This window comes from Xiphophorus maculatus, chromosome 14, assembly GCF_002775205.1.
Source record: "Xiphophorus maculatus strain JP 163 A chromosome 14, X_maculatus-5.0-male, whole genome shotgun sequence".
Lineage (NCBI taxonomy): Eukaryota > Metazoa > Chordata > Actinopteri > Cyprinodontiformes > Poeciliidae > Xiphophorus > Xiphophorus maculatus.
The window spans coordinates 10,372,270-10,392,620 of NC_036456.1; the positions used below are offsets into that span (position 1 = coordinate 10,372,270).

The window sequence follows — 20,351 nt, forward strand, 5'->3', positions numbered from 1 at the left end:
ACAATCCAGAGGTTTGGACTTGAGATGCTGTCAGTATTTCTGTATTTTGAACAACAGTTTTTCTGCCAGAAGCAGTCATTTACCACTGTGGTGAATTGCCACAGTTCACCAGTGTCGTGCATTTAAATCTGGTAGCTTAGGATTTCAAGCCATCTCCAAACTACTGCTCTCATTTCTTTCTCGTGTCTGAATCCTCCAACTTGTTTAAATCACTATATAATTCTTCACCTTACAACTCGCATCCAAACAGGAGACATTAATAATTAACAGCTTCCTTTAAAATGAATCCCAGTGTCGATATTTCATCATCCTTCACCAGCTATTCTGTATATCAGCTGATGTTTTTCTTCTTTAATGCTTTTTTATTTTATTTGAAAAGAAAATGAATATAACAGAGTGATGAGCCTGAATAAAATTGAAAAGAAAAAGTTGTAAAAATTATGAATTTCCTTTTAAAAAAGAAGAGATTATAAGTGGAAAGGTCCCATGGCTACACCTCTATTAAACAAGAGGTATTGGGTGATGATCACAAAGTTTATTTCTTTCATTGTCAGCCTTTAAACATAGGGACGTTAAACCATCTCAACTCAGTCGCTATGGTAATAACCATCAATTCTGGTCTGGTCTTTTTGTTTGTTTATTTTTGCCATTATACGACTATTTAAATGCTTCTTTTTAACAGAAGATGGCTTGATTTCTGATACTAATGTATTCGTAGAGCTCCCAAGTTTTGTTCTGTTTTTCTACAGACAAATCAGTGGAGACAACAGCATCCATTTGGCTCCATAATACCTAAATACTGTGACATTTTGTGTCTGACTGACAGCTGCTAAGTTCTGCAGACTCCATCTTACACCATGTGAGCTTTGAGACACTGAACAGACCTGAAATGTTGACGGCACACTTCCGATAATTTCCTCCATGAAAAACACTGGATTAGTGATTTACAGAGATGCGTGGATTTAGCAGAGAAAAAATATGCATACTTGTATTTCTCCTTTTGCACATCAATCAAAACACTTATGGTTACTTATTGCAAAACCACAAAACATTTTCGACATTACATAAGCAACACAACATAGATAATTGTCAACCTGTCTGGAGTGCGTTTGCACAAAATGTTAGGAAGGGAAAACTGTTCCTGGAAAAAGTAAGACATTAAAGGAAATTGCCCCAAATTTGGCAACCATCGAGTTGCCTCATGCTACCCAATAATTTAAAGGTTTTCATTAAGGTTTGCTTGTACATTACGAATTCGTGAAGAAGAATGAGAAAAAAAGAGACACACAAATGACAAGTGTGACAAAGTAGAGTTGAGTTAGAGAGTGTGGACAATCGGTCAATTACCCGACAAAATGGCTGGAAAACTGTGTACGTTACCTTGACAGGTTCTGCCACAACACCATTTATCAAACTCAACTCAACAAGAAGCGGCAAGAGAGAAAGAAAGATGCCAAGAAAAGGAGGGGGGCTAATTTTCCCGTGACGCCAAAAGTAAAGGCTATCTTAGCTGGCTCATTTCATAATTCTTAGGTTTCACAGTCTCAGTCTGGTGTGTGGGGAGAAAAAAAGACAAGAAAAAACATTTTCAGCAGTGAAGCGTGTACCATGTAAAAGAGGTTGGGCACATTTATTTGGTCAGAAAGATTGTTGGTCTGTCTCAGGTTTCTTTGGTTTTAACATGCTTCATTTATTTCCTGTGCTTGATAGATGTAATATTATTATCAGATGCAGGCATTCAGCAAATATGGAAATATTTACTATTAGGCTGCACATCTGCTTGTGTTTTTTATGAGATTTGACATGGATCCTAATCCATCCAAAAGCTGCAAAAGGAGTTTAGGAGAAGCTTCATCACATGAAGTCATTCTCCTCTTCAAACAAGTGAGAAACTTTGGTGACTACTTGTTTAGCAAGACCCACCAGGCAAAAGGAAAGATTTGGTCTGCAGCATTAGCTAACACACCTAAAAACCATGTGAAGATGCAACATTACAGTTCATCTGATAAGGCTATGAGCTCAAACCAAAGCTACAAGTTTAACTTACTGACTGAGACATACTCCACAACCAGAACAATGGAGACATTTTCAGCACATATACTGGATCTTTGGATCACGTCATCTCAACCTAATTTTGTCAACATGAACCCACACAAGTCTTTTTACGTGGCTAAGAGGTAAATTTTAGTTTTAGATCAGAGATGGCCAAGATCTGTCCTTGAGCGCTACAATCCAGCAATTCTTCGATGCATCCCTTGTCCAGCACACAGCAGTTCTCCAAGTCTGGACTTTATGGTCCATCTTATTAAATAAATATTTATTATTTATGCACAAATGACAAGTCATCAGTACCTCTTAAAATACAAAATGACCAACTTTTCTTTGCTTATCAATGTTTTTGCTGATCATAGGGTAACATCAGACTTTAAAGGTTCCATATTTACCACTTATTTATTTCCACCATTCAGGATGAATGCATTCAGTAGACGTCCTTACTCTGGTTTGGTCGTGACAATCACTTTCCCTTGAAGTTGGTGGTTTTAGGTTGTTCTCTTTATGTTGATGGACATGGACTTGTTGTTTAAAGGTGATATTCACGGTTTTAGGTTCCAGATCGCGATGAGTTATGTAATATTTGCAACAAAGCATTCATTACCTCACTGCTCAAGCACACAGCAGCCGCCGCACCATCTCCAAGGCTCAATTCAGAGTTTGAAATAAACAATGGCAACAGTGTGATGAAGCATGATCGTGCTCCAGACTGGGGTGCTGAAAGTGCTTATGAAAATGAGTGATTGGCTACTCCACTTGGCATAAAATGTCCATGAAAATTTCACTGCAGACGTGCATCAACAGGAAAATACTCTGATTGTTGCTCGGACTGCAACCTCGTCTTTCCTACATTTTCCTTCTCTCCTGTCGGGTTTGTTGGTCTTGGTATGGCTGTAGGTAAAACTTTCTTTCTAACAGAAAAAAATAAGACATTAGCGATTGCAGCATGTATTCATGAAAAGGCTTAACTCATCGAGTGTCTTGTTACCATGTTAGTAGACCAATTACACTAAACTTTACAACATTACAAATGAGCACAACCTAATGAGGTCCAGGAAAGGGGCAAAAATAATTTTAGTGACCTCAACAAGAACAAAAAGCAACAAAAAAAGAAGATAAATTAAATTATATACATAGATGGCTGCCCGTGAAACACTGCATTTAGTGGTTAGTGAATGGAGACTGATTAAAGTATGCCAAATGCTGGAGGATAAGTCTTTTATTGCCTCCTCACAGTGTTTCATAATGAGCCAACTTAAGCCAAGGCTAAAGCATACTTTGTCTCTGCATTTGGAAAACTATCTGGAACAAGACGCTGCATTTGGAAACACAATTACTGGTCTCTGAACTTGAAATCTTACACAATCAGACGTGAGGAATGCTAAAAACTTCACATAAAAAGGCTTAAAATCAACAAAGCAGGACACAAACATGCCCGGGTTGAATCTGCCTGGGTTCATACGGGCGCAGCGGTAATCTGTTTTCAGTCGTTTGCACCAACTGCGACAGACAAACAAGAACACACACTCACTCACTAAAGAAAGCAACCCAGTGGAATCTGGCACTCTCAATCTCCAACCTCAACATAGCAAGTGGTTTACTAATAGACCTGCACGCCTTAGCTCATAAAAACGTGTTATTTAGTTTGCCACTGCTGGCACTTTGAAATACTTTTGGTTTCTTCACATGCCAATCTCCGACGCTTTTGGTAAATTTCAATTTCAAGCTGCCAAAATAAATCCACGTGTTTAAAGAATTTGTGAGATTTGTGTCTTTAATCTCAATGCTGTTAACACAGGGAGGCATAACGGGGTAAAAAGGTTGACAGCGGCGACAGCATGAAAAGAAAGAAAGACAATCCTTCGCTACAACAAACAAGTATTGTCACCCATCCTTCTTAAGATTTTATAAGAAGTACTTTCAAACTGGAAACTGTGAAATAATGTATCATTATAAACATTATCCTTTCATATAATATAGCAAACCTCCACTTGTTCTCAGATCAGTATTCAGGGATTCATTTATTCGACTCCATAAGGTTTGGAGAAATTTTGACTATTTGTATAGTATGTCAAAAATATTCAAAAGAAAATATTTTGGAAGTTGAAATATCAAGGTTTGATGCTACTTGACGCCCAGATGATGTTTGAAAGTCAATCTAGGAGTGACGATTAGTTTCCTTGGCGCTGATTGGCTGTACCTGCAAGAGCAGAGATTAGGAAGGATTTAAATATTAGCTTCTGTGGAAATGCTAAGATGGTTTCCATTATGTGCATTAATGAATATAAATGTATATTTGGTGTTTGAACTAATAAAAATAGATCTAGACAGATTAGCCATCGATGGGGGGCAGTAATCCCCGTGAATACCGGGGCTCCACTGAACTCTGTCATTCCATCAGAACTGTACCGAGACGGGTCGACTTCAACCCACTCAGTCCACATCAACATTATGTTCGAGTCTTTTACTAACTTAGTTCTTTTTGTAATCTCACCTATTACTGGATAACAGCGAGACAAAGTGAGACATGCTCAAATATCATCTATGCTATTTTTTAATTTGCTCCAATCCTGCCTTTGCTTTAGGGATTTTGAAAAGTTGGTGCATCTGTTTGCTTGTTTGGTACCAATAACTAGGACAAAATTAAAGAAAGTTACATTTTAATGTGAAAAATCTGAAAAAAGTGGTGTGTTTATGTAATTTATCTTCATACAATAGATGACTTAAGAGCTGACAGTCTCTCTTGAAGGTTGGATTTTATTTACTGGACTCTCTCTCTGTACTCAGCTACAGATCTATTTTCACAACGAACAAAATAAAGAAGGTGCAATGATACTTTTATGGAAATGTTTATTTATACTTCCATCTGTTGGCTTACAGAGCCAGGAAAACTGAGGGTCTTATGCTGCAAAGTTGAAAGGTGGAAATAGTGGCTGACTTATTAAACAGGAAGCAAAAGAAAAACAGAAAAAGAACAGCTGTCAATTACTTGTAGATCCTTATTTTATGGTATATTAATCTTACAAGTTTCTAAAAATTCCTCTAACTGGAAGAGAGGAAAGGGGAATACATGATTTAGAACCACATTTATGTCTTTATTGGAGAAGAAAATAATTTTGCATAATTTACTTGATCAGAGATATACACAAATACCCCTTGACTTTTTTCACCTCCTTATCGTTCACGCTAATCGCTGGATTTGGCCGGGGCAAACTCCAGCTTCTGACCACAGAAGTCTTTGCCCTGAGGCCAAGCAGGATACTGCAGCATCCAAAACCACCACATGCTACATACACTGATGTCTGCTGAAAAAATGCTGGGGCATAACTTTGAGGCAGGAAAATTAACCGTGACACTAGAGAAAGGAAAGAAATACTAAAACAGAAATGAAATATGGAGGGGGATTTAGTTTTTAGAGCACTTGAAGTTTTCCACATTTTGCTATCTTTAAGTGCAATTGTAAAGTGCATTCAAATGTTTCCTTCCAGTCATTAGACTACATTATAGTCTTCCACTGGTGTAAAGTAAACCAGTTTCCAAGAATAAAATTAACGAGAAAATAATTTCCTATTTACAAACTCATTTGTGATCTTTATTATAAGTCTAGCTCTTCATCTCCAAGACTTCAAAGCCACGCATCATAAAGTCCAACTGCATCTATTTTGGGTTAATTGGACATAATTAGGAGGGCACAGAGCTGTAGGTATTTGCCATATATTTAAAGTCTAGAATAACTCCCTGCAGCTCTAAAAGATAGAGATAATGTAAAGGCAAAGAAAAAGGAAAGTCACAATAACGCTTTAAGGAGACCAAAAGCACTCCAGCCTTCCTCATTCTAACATGCCAGAGGTTAAGATTCATTGTCATATCTGCTGATTTAGCCAAACGAAGTAACTGAAATGTAGAGGTTTATATGAAGGTTTAGATGTTTTACAGCGACCCAGCCAGAACTTGGAACAGAGAGTAAACGGCTGTGCACTGTTACTCGTCTTCCAACCTGGACAAACTTTATCATTTCTGCCTGAAGCAATAAGGCTGATACAAACACAAGGTGTGCAGAGCTTGTAGAGTAATTTCAAAGAGTAAGCTGGTGCTGCCAAAGGTGTTTAAATTAATTGTTAGGGTGAATAAAGCCCCCCCCGATTTCTCATGCAAAATAAATCTCTTTACTTTGGCTTTGCTTTAGTATTGCACAGAGGCGCAATAAAAGAGACAGGTGGTTTGAAAGCAGTAGAATCTCTAATTTAAAAAGATCTTTGCAAAGATCCAAAGATCCTCAAATGTTCTAAAAACTAAGTCCTCCTCCAGAGCAAGGATCTCTGCGACACGCTCAGTCCTTCATGAGCCTGTCTGCACTTCAGCAAGTTGCAGATAAATCCACCGTTTGTCCGCTGACCAGATCACTGCTCTGCCTGAACATCTGTCAGCCCTTTTTCCACAGATAAATGAGGAACAACCAAGATCATCAACACTACTTTCACAACTACCAGAAAAAAATATTAGTAAAGCCAATATGTCTAAAAAAAATAAAGTTATATAACAAGAATACATGAAGTACATAGCAATAAAAGATAGCTACGCTTTCTGTTTTTTGTTGGAATTTGGTTTGACCTCAGTTTTATCTTTTTTTGTCTCCAAGGTTGCATCAAATTCAGATTCCCATTCAGAAATCATATCAAATATGCTCTAAAGAATGAAGTTACATTGCATTGGTCCATATTAAAAGACAGAAAAATATAGCAAATTAATTAGAATAATAGGCCTGTCGCGATAAACGATAAATCAATTAATCGTACAATAAATTAAAACTACCGACGTCATTTCAATTATCGGCATTATCGTCTCTTCCGGCCTTTTCCTCTTTCTGTTAATGACACTGAATGAAAAAAGGCTCAACTCCGGTGCTCTCCACTGACTCCTCCTTCCTCGTTTCCTTAGTGTAAAGCCCAGCTCACACGACACGATCTTAGAGTTGTCGGTCGATTGTCGGCCCATTTTCAAAACCTGACAGATCACACATTAGCCGACAGAAATCCTAGGTATAACGGTTCGATCGGATTCGGTCCTGCCATGTGGTGTCCAACAATGGGCACAAAATAATGGCTACAAGTCCAGTGAACTAATTTTAAAACCAGGCATTAATCAATGCTTTACTACAATCTACCTGCAATGCATGTGGCTATTGTCAGCGTAAAGTCCTGACTGAATGAAAATCACTAGAACCTATTTACGTCACGTTAACGAAGAACAGCTGAAAAGTTACCGGTTTCGCTCCAACTCCTCCCCTTGTCATTTCTATATTCTTTGCATGTTGAATAAACATTAATGTTGTTTCCACATATCATCTCCAATGTCCTGGACTTCGGGTTGCCCCGTATCAGCTGTTTGGGATTTCCCTCCGTAATTTCCCCTCAGAAAGAATCCGGGCTTTCTGATTGGCTACCTGTCACATTCAACAGGCTGCGTTAAGATCCCAGTCGGGGAAAAACCCCTGATTTAGATCATAACAGCAACGACGATCTACCATAACACACCACACAATCTTAGAAAGATCAACGTTTTAAGATTGTTGTAAGGGGAAAAATAGGAGCAAAAAATCATATAGTGTGAACTATTGCATCAGGTAGTGGATGTGCCCATCTTCTCTATTTAACTCTAATTATTACTGAAGGGCAACATAATATACAGACTTCATAATCTGCCCTCTTTTGGTTGAATGCAGTATTTATTTACACTTTGGCTTTATGTTGTTTAGTTTTTATTCAAGTACATTTTTTATTAATGAGACTGAGAATCCATTTTATTTTTGTTTTTGGTTGTTTTGTTTATTTTGTTTACCAGTTCCAGTGTTTAGTGTTCTTTTGAAAATAAAGTGTATCTAACTTTGGCAGGAAATCGCATGCGTTATTACATCATTTTCAGTGTAAAAAGGTCTTCAAACAATATTATCGTTTATCGCAATAATTTTTGAGACAATTAATCGTTCAGCAAAATTTGCTATCGTGACAGGCCTATAGAATAATAATTACTATCTGCTACAATGCTAATAAGGAACAAAGAAACTGGAGTTACCATGCAGCTGATGCACTAAAAGACTAAAGGAAATCTGAAAATGGTCATTCCTTATAAACTAATTATGAACTCAAAATCGCTCAGTGAAAAACATTTTTGTGGTGGAGGAACACAGACCAGGAGGAATGGAGGCCTTTTGTGCCAGACTGATTCAGTATGAAGAAGCCAAGCAGAGCAAAACCTGAGACTGATGCATTTCTTCCTTCAGAGCCCAAAACATACAATCTCACACAGAGCACACGTTCATGTTGAGTCTACAGTGTCGATTACCATGACAGAGCCTGAGCAACTTGCCAACTTCAACCTCAGGACAAATAGCAGGTATGCCCTCAGTGTTTATGTGGGTCTGTGATGGTTTTGAAACACAAATAGTGACATAAATACAGACAAAATACCGAATGTTACCGGAAAATTTAATTGCATCCAAAATAAAATCATAATCCTATAGCTTTAAAATACTCAAATATCTTCTTTGTAAAGATAAAATTGTCAAAGATCTTCTCATTAGGTCTTCTGGTTAGTACACATCTATAGTAGAAGTTTCTAGTATTCGCTTTCTTGCTATTATGTGAACTCCCAACTTCCAATTTCATGGATCTTCTTTGAGAAAAACCTCTGTAGTCCACTTGAAAGGATCATCCAGACTGAGCAATGACTTTCATTAACATCCAAACTAATCAGCAATGCATATCCATCTGCATGTTGCATGCGATAATGAAGACGAGGAGGGAAAAGACGGGGAGGAAGCGGCAGACAGAATCAGGGAGAGGATGTGATTCAGAGTGAGATGTAGGGAAGCGTTCCTCCAGACAGGAAACAGTGTTTTAATCACCCTGTCACCGTCTGGCCACAAAGACAAGAACAAAGATGCACCTCGCTTTTACGTGCTGCAGAGGGAACTTTGTTTTCCACTTGCTCTGTCATTAACTTTGCTCCTCTTCTCCTCAGACGGACAAATTTAGAGCCACAAATAAATATGAATCTCCTGCACATATTGTGATACACAACAGCAAGAATTAAGCAAAAAGTACAAGCTCTCAAAAGTATCAAATGTGAGGGGGATCTTCAGAGGTGGGCAGAGTACCCAAAGATTTTACTCAAGAGTAGCAATACTTCATAATGAAATTACTCAAGTAAAAAGAAAAAGTACAGCATAGTAAAAATACTCCTAAAAAGTAAAATTTTTTTCAAAAAAGTTACTCAATTAAATGTAACTAGTTACTATCAAACTCTAGTGATCCTTTTCCACTGGACGTATACAAGAAACTTTCACAGGCCTCATTTTACCTGAGAGACAATATTTTGTAAAATGAAACTTCATGTTTTGAGTGTAATACGTCAAAGCTGACGGAAAGGACGCTCCACTTCCTGAAAGGTCTGCAGGGGATTAGGTGACAAAAAGGAGTCAAAGGAGGAGAAATGAGGTCAGTTCACTGGGAGAGGATGTGGGTTTCATAACCCACTCATCAGTATTTATTTAATCCTGGTTGCAGAAATAAATAGCTAATGGATTTGGCAAGAACCTCAATGAAAACATGACTGATAACTGACCCCCCCTCTGAAACGTCACATAGATGTTTTACATGCTAGAAAACCAAAGCTTAGTTCACTACTGTTTAGTAGAAAACTAGGCACATACTGTATGTCACTGCTTAACCCATAAAAACTGTTTTATTAGATAATATGCCAACATAATATGATCACAATATTAGTATTAAATTATTAAACCCAATTTCTCCACTCTTCTCTATTTCAGCTGTGTGTAACAGTGTTACCCTTCATCCTATTGGTCACTGTGCTCTGAAAGGTGAAGCATTTACTCCAATGGGCTGAATATCTTATTAACATGCCAAGTGTGAGGTCCTAACACTTTGAAAAAAATAAACGATTTGTGCATTCCACTTTGTTGTGATATTAATTTTAAGAAAACTATTATGCTCAAGCATCTACTGTGTCCTGCAAAAGCATTTATATACCTTTAATGTGTCATGTTGCAAACACAAACCTCTATGAACCTCATTGGGCTTTTGTTACAGACAAAACAGTGACATACAAACAAGAAATCAAAGAAAATATATAAATTTATTTTTCAGAAACAAACATTAGTGCATAGATAGTGTATTAAAAACCAAGGAACACGTCAGATGGGGCAGGGATAAAGTTATGGAGGACTTTAAAGAAGGGTTTGGTTATAAAACAAGCTTTAAACATTTATTGTTCCACAGTCAGGAAATGAAAGAATATGGCAAAACCGCAAACCTACCAAGACATTAACATCCACCTAAATTGACAAACGAGACAAGAAAAGTATCCAAAAGGCTTATAGTAATCCTAATGATCCAAAACTTCAGTGGGATTATCTAAAGACAGGATAACTATTGGTTGTGCACTCCACTAACCTGGCCTTTACAGAAGAGCAGCAAGAAGAAAAACCTATTACTCAAAGAAAACCATAAGCACAAGAGAAAAGTGCGACACAGAACCAGCATTGAACTGTTTGGCCAATATAGAACAGCTACAAGGGAAAGATTAAGATCAAAGCATATTAATGCCTCCAAATGGTCTAGTCAAAGTCCTGATCTAAAACCAACTGAGAATTTTATAAGAGTTGCATTGCTATTCAGGCATTATCCATTCAATCTGATTGATGTTGAGCAAAGATTGTTCTGAATGGCCCAACACGTTCTCTCTAGATGCACAAACTGGAGAGAAACACAAAGACTTACAGCTGCAAGCAAAGCAAAAGATGGTCCCACAAGCACTGGGTGTTACATTTTCAGACTTTTGCTTACACAACTTGGCTTTGATCATGTAGAACCCTATTAAAACAGCTGATATTTGTGTTTTTAATGTAAAATATGTGAAAGAGGTTCAGGGCACTGTAGCTTTAACAGTCCATGACGTGACCTTTCTGACTTTCCTGCAGCTGCTGCATACACTGTGTGCATGAACGTTTGTAGAAATAAAGAGCATGAACACACATCTTTGAAAGATTAAGGGAAGAATAGCCACTTGCAGAACAAACTTCTACTAATTTATTTCCTAAAAGTACTCTGGTTGTCCTAACAGGAAGTTTCTTTGATCCAGTGATTGTAAATGTATCCAAGGGCAAACTAACGTCCGCTACAAGCTGGAGTCAAGCAGCCGTACAGCTTACCACTCTGAAACAAGACTGGGAGCAATCATGTTCAACCGCTTCCCCCTCATTTTCCAGTCTATCTTTCATCTTTGCTTTTCACGCCCTGCCGTCTTATGAAACTGTGAAGACAGATTGACATCGAGACACGGCTGGTTTAGCCAACTGTTTTTCCATTGCCAAAACCAGGTTTGACTGAAGAAAGCAAGTAAGGGTTCACTTGGCAGCTCATGATGGCGGAGATTTCTGACAAGCAAGAAGAGATGAGATAAAACGTTCTGTCCTATTTTATAGTAAAAAAAAAAAGTTCTCAAATCAATGTTTCATAAAAAGCAACAGCTGTGAACTGTGGATATACAAGATTGTTGGCTACCATTTGAAAAACATGGAAAATTATGAGCATTTTTGCATTGCAAATACACAATACACAATATTATTGAGAAACCCTTTCAAATGGTTAAAATTCAGGTGTCTTAACTGGATTTGGGGAGGAGCTCAGTAACTTAAAGGGTCGTTTTGCGATAAAAAAAAACACAATTAGAGGTGTCAGTACACGGTGAAATCTACTACAAATGTTAGAAACTGCTCCGAGAAGTGGTAGATCACATAAAATCACATAGTGGGGAAAGAACATGCTGAAAGGCCCCCAGTGTTCAGAAATCTCCACCTGTCTGTGAATCACACTTCTCCATTGGGTGGGAATCCCATGACTGAGTCTGGGTTTGAGGTCTCCAATGAATGGGACTTGTGGTGATACAATTAGACCAATATAAAGTTTGGTGGAGGGATGGTTGTGGTGAGGGCTTGTTTTACAGGTTTTGGGCTTGGACCCTTAATTCCATTGAAGGAAACTCTAGAGCGTCTCTCCTTATATTCTGCAGCATTTAGACGATCAATGCTCCCAATTAGGTTTGAACAGCTTGGCGATGGTCCACTCCAACATTTTCTAAGCAGGGTACATAAGAATAAATAACACTGATTGGTTGGTTGAGCATAAGCTTGACTGGCCTGCACAGAGACTTGATCTCAACCAAACTGGGAATGATTAGAGCAAAATCTAAACGTCAGACCAACTCATACAACAACAGCTCCTGACCTCACTAATGTGGAGGAATTGTGAAATACTCCAAAAAACACTCTTAACGTTTGTAGAAAATCTTTCCAGAAGAGTTGAAACTGCTATAGTGGCAAAAGGTTGAAAGCTTTGAAACTTTATTTTGGGAATGGGTTGTCATGGGGTAGAGAAAGTGCCCCATTTACTGAGGCCATTTGTCCTCCAACCAGCAGACTAGAGGTTTGACTTGAGGTAAGGTAATTGTATTTATATAGCACATTTTCAGCAACAAGGTTTCGTGTAAAACAAAGTGCTTTACACGAATTAGAAGGAAATGCAACAAAACAGCAAACCAAAGGAAAGAGGAAAAGAACAAAAAAGAAAGAAAACCCATTTCAGCCGCTTGTATCCGTGACCTCATTCTTTCGGTCATGACCCAAAGCTCATGACTATAGATGAGGTTAGGAACGGAGATCGACCGGTAAATCGAGAGCTTTGCTTTTTGACTTGGCTCTCTCTTCACCACGATGGACCGGTACAGCGCCCGCTTCACTGCAGACGCTGCGCCAATCCGCCCGTCGATCTCCCGCTATTTTCTTCCCTCATTTGTGAACAAGATCCCGAGATACTTAAACTCCTCCACTTGGAGCAGGACATCCCCAACCCCGACCCGGAGAAGGCACTCTATCCTTTTCCAGCTCGAGACCATGGCCTCGGATTTGGAGGCACTGAACCTCATCCCGGCTGCTTCACACTCGGCTGCGAACCGTTCCAGTTAGAGCTGCAGATCACGACCCGATGAAGCCAACAGGACCACATCATCCGCAAAAAGCAGAGATGTGATCCTAAGGCCACCAAAACGGATCCCCTCAACACCTTGGCTGCGCCTCAAACCTGTCCCTCACTTGTATATTTTTTATTGATTTTCAATCCAAGGAAGACCAGCTTGTGTGAGTCAAGTTCAAGCAACTCAATAAATCTATCAAAAGTGATGAAAACAGTAGAATTTGAGTACATCAAGAACATGAGGGACTCTTTGGAGTAAATATGTGAATCAAAGAGGTGCCTAGTAAACAAGAAGTAGACATTTATTTCAGGCAATAGGTCTACTGTTAGGTCTCATGTATTTGTAAATGATAAACTTGTGAAAAGAAAAATAAAGTGAGTGAAGTTGGTGATAATTTTAGCAACAGCATTGTGAATGACATTTTGAGAAACTGGATCTCTGTGCAAAACTTTAAGTTATTAGCCAGATGTCCAGAAATGTGAAAGAAGAAACTATCACACTCTTCAGTCTTTCCACTTTAACCTTTCAGGAGTGCAAACAGCTACAGAATAAGGCTGACCAATATTTCTCAAAGAATATTAAGTAAAGATTGTTGAACTCAGAACTCCTCTTAATTCAACTTACATGTTTTTGGCTCAGAAAACAATAAAACATCCTCTCATGAGCATCTAAAAACAGTGAAAATATTTGCAGCAACAAACAATCACAGTGTCCTGAACCTCACCAGAAGATTAATTAATTAATACACCTTGATAATAACTGAAGCACACTGCCAAAATCCCACAAGATATTTTAAAGAAAATGTAAAATGCAGGTCCTAGCAAATGTACGTTGCCTCATATGACTCCAACAAAGCACCTCTGGGGCGTATTAGAGAAAGAAAGCACAGTAACGCTACACATCAGGCAGACAGAGCTGATAAAAAAAAAAGCTTCTGTGAAGGAAGGCCAAGTATTTCTTAAGATATTTGTGCAACGCTGGCATTCCCCAAGCTCTGCAGGACTGGGGCTGTTAGAACAAAACACTTTTTGGATGGTTAAAAAAAAATCTATTTCAGATTTTAACTCTGCTTTTCATGCATCACTTCCTTTCTGGGCCAAAACTGATGAGGATTTAGTCATGTTAGCTTTAGCAGAGATGGAAATCCTGTTTATAATTTGTACTCTTTATGGGATATAGTTTTTTTATCATTATTATTATTAATCAAGGTAAAACTATAAAATGTGGATTCCAGCACAAACACATAAAAACAGCTGCTTTACTATTACTAATCAATGACAGAAAGATAAATTATCTATGAATTTCACCACACATATATTGTATATTTGCATTGATAAAGTTGTTGCTTGTTAGGAAAATGGGTTTGGTTGATGCAGCTACTACTAAAACTTTTTTATAGACAATTTAATCTGAAATGTTACTTTTAGATCTTAGTTGTTAGTTTTGTGGGTATTCTGTTGCTACTTTCCAACTCCCTTCGACTTGGGCATTGAATATTACCAGAATAAAAACATGAATGTAACCTTTTCCTGGATTAAAGGCTGCACAGTTTTACAGCTTTGGCACAACACACACATTAGACACATACAGTATTTTACCAAAATACCTGACTGACAGTCCTGCTGTATTACAGCAATAAACATTATTTTCATCTACTGATGAATGTTTTAGCTTTTTCCAGGATAACGTGTTGGGCATTATTATCCACTTATAGGTAACTTTATACAAAAGCTGCCCCTGGAAAATTTAAGTTTTGTTTTTTTTATTAAACTAAGTTTGTTTCTGAGAGTAAATGGAAGCCATTTATCAAAAGATTATTTGGTTTATAAAAAGGATTTCTACAAATAAGTCATGCTTTTATTTTTAAGAAATTAATTTTAAAAATTGGCACGTTGAAAATAACATCCTTTTCAATATAAAATGGAAAACGTTTTATTACCGTCATTGCAGTGTTTTGGATATTTCCGCTGGTATTTTGATGATTAATCTTTAGTGATGAGCTCCAAGTCTTTGAGGGTGGAAGGACTCTTTACCATCACCATAATATTTTGTTTTCTCCAGTGATTCTCTTTTAGATCCACATTGTTGACTCTCAATGGGTCAAACTAAAATGTTGGTACTACTTCCAGCCAGAAGAAACATGTTGATTAAACTAAAATAATACATTAAACCTAAACCTGACAGGGGTATGGATAATTTGGCCTTAAAAGTTTATTATTAACATTGGTGCTGTTCTTTTCACATTTTCACAGTTTAATTTTTTTTTACAGTATTCAGTTATTCTTACTCACTTTGGGGATGTGTTTGACCCACTCTGATTATGATCAGGGGTCATAATCAGGTCAAACGTCCCAAAGACAGACAATAACTACAACTGATGTAACTGAAATTTCCATAAAAATAATAAAAATTTAGATTATGGGAGTGTAAAACTGTTAAAAATTGAAAGTAGCAAGGGACAAAATGTTACCTTTTGGGTATGAAATGGATGTAAGAAGAGTCTGTATACTCAAAAATATTATAGTCAAGCTTTCAGACACCTTAAACGTTAAATTCAAGTTAATAAATCAAGCCCACTACATCCTAACAAGCCTGTTTAAGTCAGAAATTGCACTGGAACCTCTATTTGTTGAAGCTTTAAACCCACTGAGTGATGAATCTGGTGAGACAAGAGTCAGCTGTCAGACAGACAGACGGGTGAGAATGAGACAGACAGAAATAAAGAGAGTTGGAGGAGAGCCTTGTCTCTACATGCATGGCTGGTGGAAAAATGTCTCTCTTAATGAATCCCAGCTCTCTGCAGCCCTCAGAACAGCCAAGGGAATAAAATACGGTATAACATTATGATTACACTGCAATTATCAATTATGCTTTCTCTTTCATACTTGGGCCATTTCTTTTTGCACAGATGCGCAAACTCACGCTTCTCAGATGTTAGCATGTATGTTTGCACTTCTATTTTTTTTTTTAAATGGACAAATAGATGTAAAATCTCCATTTTAATAGCAGCGTGATGCTGCAGCAGTGCAGTTTAGTTGGTTAAAGGTGAGAGCAGCTTCCCCTTGTCAGAGCTAGCTGACCTACCTTCTCTGTGACTAATGGAAAAGAAACACACTTTTCCCCCCTTTTTTATTCCCATCCAGACAGGCAATTAAGTATACCTCAGATTAGATAATAAATCAAAGAGAGCCTAGGATTTTTTTTTTTAGTTTTTTGACCGTATAAAGAGATGTAGCAAACACCAAGCTGAATCTGTAGGTAGAAAGGTGCTCCTGGAGCCCAATTAACATTACGCATCTAGGTCTGAATCTGCCAGGCTCATTTATCTTCATTTTAAAAAACTGTCAGCTCTGCTGCTAGTCAGCCTGAGCCTTACATTGAATGTGCTACAAAAGAAATAAAGGACTCAAATGTTTTGATTTCAAAGATGCAAAGAAAAGTGCATCATTACTTTTTTTAAATTATCTTGTTAAACCTGAATGTACACAACTAAAGAGCTCTAGAGCATATTCAGACTACTAATAGATCAGTTTGTAAAAAGCCTAAAACAATAAGGTGTTTCCAATAAATAACAAGAAACACAAGCTTGACCAAAAAGGTTTTTTCCTCATTGAGGTTGAGATGCTGGGACACAGCCAGCTGTCTGCTTCTCAGCACCTGAGGAAGGATGTAAACCTGCCCTGAGGGCCAAGCTTTCACTACTTAACTGGAGGATTTAATCCAGTGGTATTAGTTGGAACAAGTACCTGCTGAAGGAAAGCTTACCCACACTAAAAGTAAAAACCGTTTCACATTTCAGACAGCTTGGACTCCCTGATGTGTCACTGATTTTCCCTTCATCCAGCTATTAGAAAGAAAACTATTTACCTCTTCCAAAAGCTGAATTTTTGGGGAATTTGCAGATCAGAAGCGTGAACTGGGTGGTGTTTATAGAGGAGTAGCCACCATACAACACCGGGGCCGCTTTTACAGCAGAGAGAGTTTGGACTGGACAGCTTGGATGCCCAGAGTTTGAGACCGCTCATATCCCCACCCCAAATGAAACAGACTAACACTGTCACCACATAATATAGCAAAAAATACCTTAATTTTATTTTCACTTTGAAAAAATAAAGAACTTTCCATCTCTTAGGTGACAGTCCTTGACTTCCACTGACTTTCAAAAGTATTCACACTTCTTTAGCATTTAGCCAAATTACAACCATAAACCTAAGTGTATTTCATTTAGATTTGATTTGATTGGTCAACACAAATGGTGCACAATTAAAATATGATCAAAAATATATCCCGACAGATCTTGGTTCAAGTCGTGATCTGAAAACAGAAAGAATCTGGTACAACTGCAAACATGCAGAGACCTGGTCATTAAACCGAAAGGCAGGAAAAGCAGAGAACAGCATCAGAGAAGCAGCTGTGGTAACTCTGGAGGAGCTGCAGAGAGCCACAGCTCAGGAGGGAGCATATTTATTTGCACTTCAGGTTAAACTCAGGACCCAGCCTCCCAGCAGCCCAGGATTCCCACAAAACCGTGGCAGCAATGTCGCCCAGCAGCAAGCAGGACAGACCCTCCCATTTTCCCCTCAGGGACCACAATGCTGGGCATTGAATTGAGTTTCTATTAAATCATTAGGTCAATTATGGGAAGGGAAACGCTTAAGATTTCTATTTGTAAATAATTTAAAAAATAACCGATTTTTCTTCAACTTCACAAGTATAAATTCATCTACGTTCAACCGGCTCATGTTGATAAAATGTGAAAACTTTCAAGACATAGGAATACATTTTGCAAGGCACAGTAGTCCATCTCTAGTCATTTATTCTCCTAAATTCAGTTTTTGTTCATACATGCATTTTTTTTTGCCTGTTGTCTTGCTCCTTCAGGTATTTTCATCTCTGGAAAGCCCTGAACAATTACCCAGCAAGCAGCTTCCCCTCACCGTCTGCTGCTGTGTAATTTAGAGGAAGCTGCAACAGCAAAGCCATGCAGGGCCTCATTAACATCAACCTTTCCAGACCACAATCATTCCTTACACGTGTAGACATACACATACACACATTAGTCTACAGGCTGACACACACACACACACACACAGACGGCACAAAAGGGGAATACATTCAGGAGAGCGAACATGGCTCTCCAAATGAGAACAACTCAATTATCTGGATTTTCTCCTAATAATCGGACTTACCGCTGCCCTCTGGAAGGCTCCTTTGGTGTAGGTGCCTCCTCCTCTGTAGTTGATGGAGGGGATCTCCTGGTTGAACAGGGAGCACTTGTGTTGGTGGGACTTGGGCGCCGAGATGTGGTCCACCCTCGTAACCACGTGGGTCTTGGACGAGAAGGTCACCAGCGCCACTCGTGTGTTCTCCGGTGCCACGGGGAAGTCGGACAGCATCTTGCGGATGAACCTGAGCTCGCTCTGGAAGTTGTTGGACCCTACGCTCGAGGACTCGTCCACCAGAAAGACGAGGTCCAAACAGGCGCTTTTCTCCCGCAGCTCGCGGACGTTTTGCTTGAACGCCTGTCCGAGACGCTCTACCTTGCTCTCAGCGCTTTCCGACAGGTTGCCGGACGGCATCGGGGCAGACATCTGTCTGGACCTTCGAGACTGCTGCCGCCGCTGAGACTGCTGGACGGCCGGCCCGGCTGAAGTCCATACATCCAAGATGCACAAGACAAGAAAACAAGCAGTGGATGGTGCTGCTAAAGAGCGAAACATAGTGTCGATCAGCCCAGCACCTGGACTGAAGCCTTTTTTGAATAAAGAAAAGAAGGTAAAACGTAGACTGTCTTTTCTGGAGCAGTCAGTGACCATAAACGTATCCTTTCACGTCAGCAGTCCGCAGGATAACTCAGTTCAGAGTTCCTTAAAAGCATCGCAAGAAGAGGATGAAGATTCTCTCATTCAAAATGCGGTTCTTTCATCTGCTTCTCTCATGAAAGAACGAAAGAAAACGCGTCTCTCCTGCAGTCCGATAAATAAATATATCTTTGCCCTTGCTCTTTGTACAGTCTCTACGTTGAAACGTGCTATTTTCGTTTTTCCAGGGAGTCAATACTCCTTTATCTGTCCTCCTGCGTGGCTGTCAATCACCTATCTGCTCTGTGTGTAGGATCCAGAACCCCCCTGAATGCCTCTCCAGTCCCAGTCTGCAGCCCCTCAGGCTCCTGTTCGTCTGTGTGACGCTCCTGCCTGCACCGTCGGCCGAGCTCAGAGTGCTTGTCCCCCTCTTCTCCCCAAATCATTTAAAACACACACAAACAGAGGAGGAGGAGGGCGAAGGGAAGGAGGGAGGACAAAAGTTAAGAGAGGTTGAGAGGAAAAAAGGGGGCAGTCCAGCCGTGGCGTAAAGTCATTTTTTCCCCTTCATCTCTCCTCCTCTTTTCCTCCCACCTCCCCCTCTTTCCCTATCTCTTTCTGTCCCTCCTGTCCCCCTCCTCCTACTTGTCTCTCTGCCGGTATTTGTCAATCTCTCTCATCCAGACGGTGGACGGAGGCTTCATGTCAGCGCGGCAACTCGCCTGTCAGGCAGTCAGCATTCCAGAGGAAACTCATCAGCAACAGGCGCTGTGATCATCTCCATATGTCCACACTTTCACACATCAGACTGGTGGCATCCGACGAAGATCAAGCACACCGAGGAGGGAAAGTGGAGAAGCGGTCTGATCAAACACATCTAGGGAAACTCTACCAGACACGAGGTTTAGTACTTGGGAAGAAAGAATTTGGATCTCTGTCCAGCCATATCTCTGCTTATATCTTGTTCAACACATCAAGCTAGACGACACACTATCCTTCCTGTACTCTGGATTTGTCTGGTTTTTCACACACAGTCAGTCAGTCTCCCAAGTCGCTTTCTTTCTACCTCTGTAGTTCTGTTTTTCCTGGGTGATTTTTATCTGTAACCAAAACAAAGGCAGACGGCATTACACTGTGCCTATTAAAGCAAAAACTTGGGTTTTATTGTAAAGAGCTCTTTTGTCATAAAGCTGTGGGGAATTGTAAAGTGGAAAGAGTCTTTTTGGTACAAATTTACCAGCTTTCCACATCTAGAGCCTGAAATATGTCCCAATTCCTTTCTATAAAGTAGCTCAAACTCAGTCAAATTGAATGTAGAGGGATGTCTGTTCAAGTCTTACCACTATGTTTAAGGAAGAGTCTCAAGTTCAGAGGTTTTTCCTCCAGGATCGTTCTGTGTTTATCTCCGGTCACCTTCAAGTTTGCTCTGACTGGCTTCCCTGTTCCTGG

The 20,351-nt window shown here is 39.3% G+C and overlaps 1 protein-coding gene across 2 annotated transcripts in view; it reads right to left on the reverse strand.

The window, feature by feature from the left end:
• svep1 (sushi, von Willebrand factor type A, EGF and pentraxin domain containing 1) overlaps nt 1–20,061 on the reverse strand; it is a 95,732-nt gene extending 75,671 nt beyond the window's left edge. For both annotated transcript variants that reach the window (XM_023345938.1, XM_023345937.1), the window contains exon 1: nt 18,291–20,061. In XM_023345938.1, the coding sequence (XP_023201706.1) occupies nt 18,291–18,917 (627 nt within the window). In that variant the 5' untranslated portion in view covers nt 18,918–20,061. The remainder of the gene's footprint in view (nt 1–18,290) is intronic.
• Nucleotides 20,062–20,351: the final 290 nt, after the last annotated feature.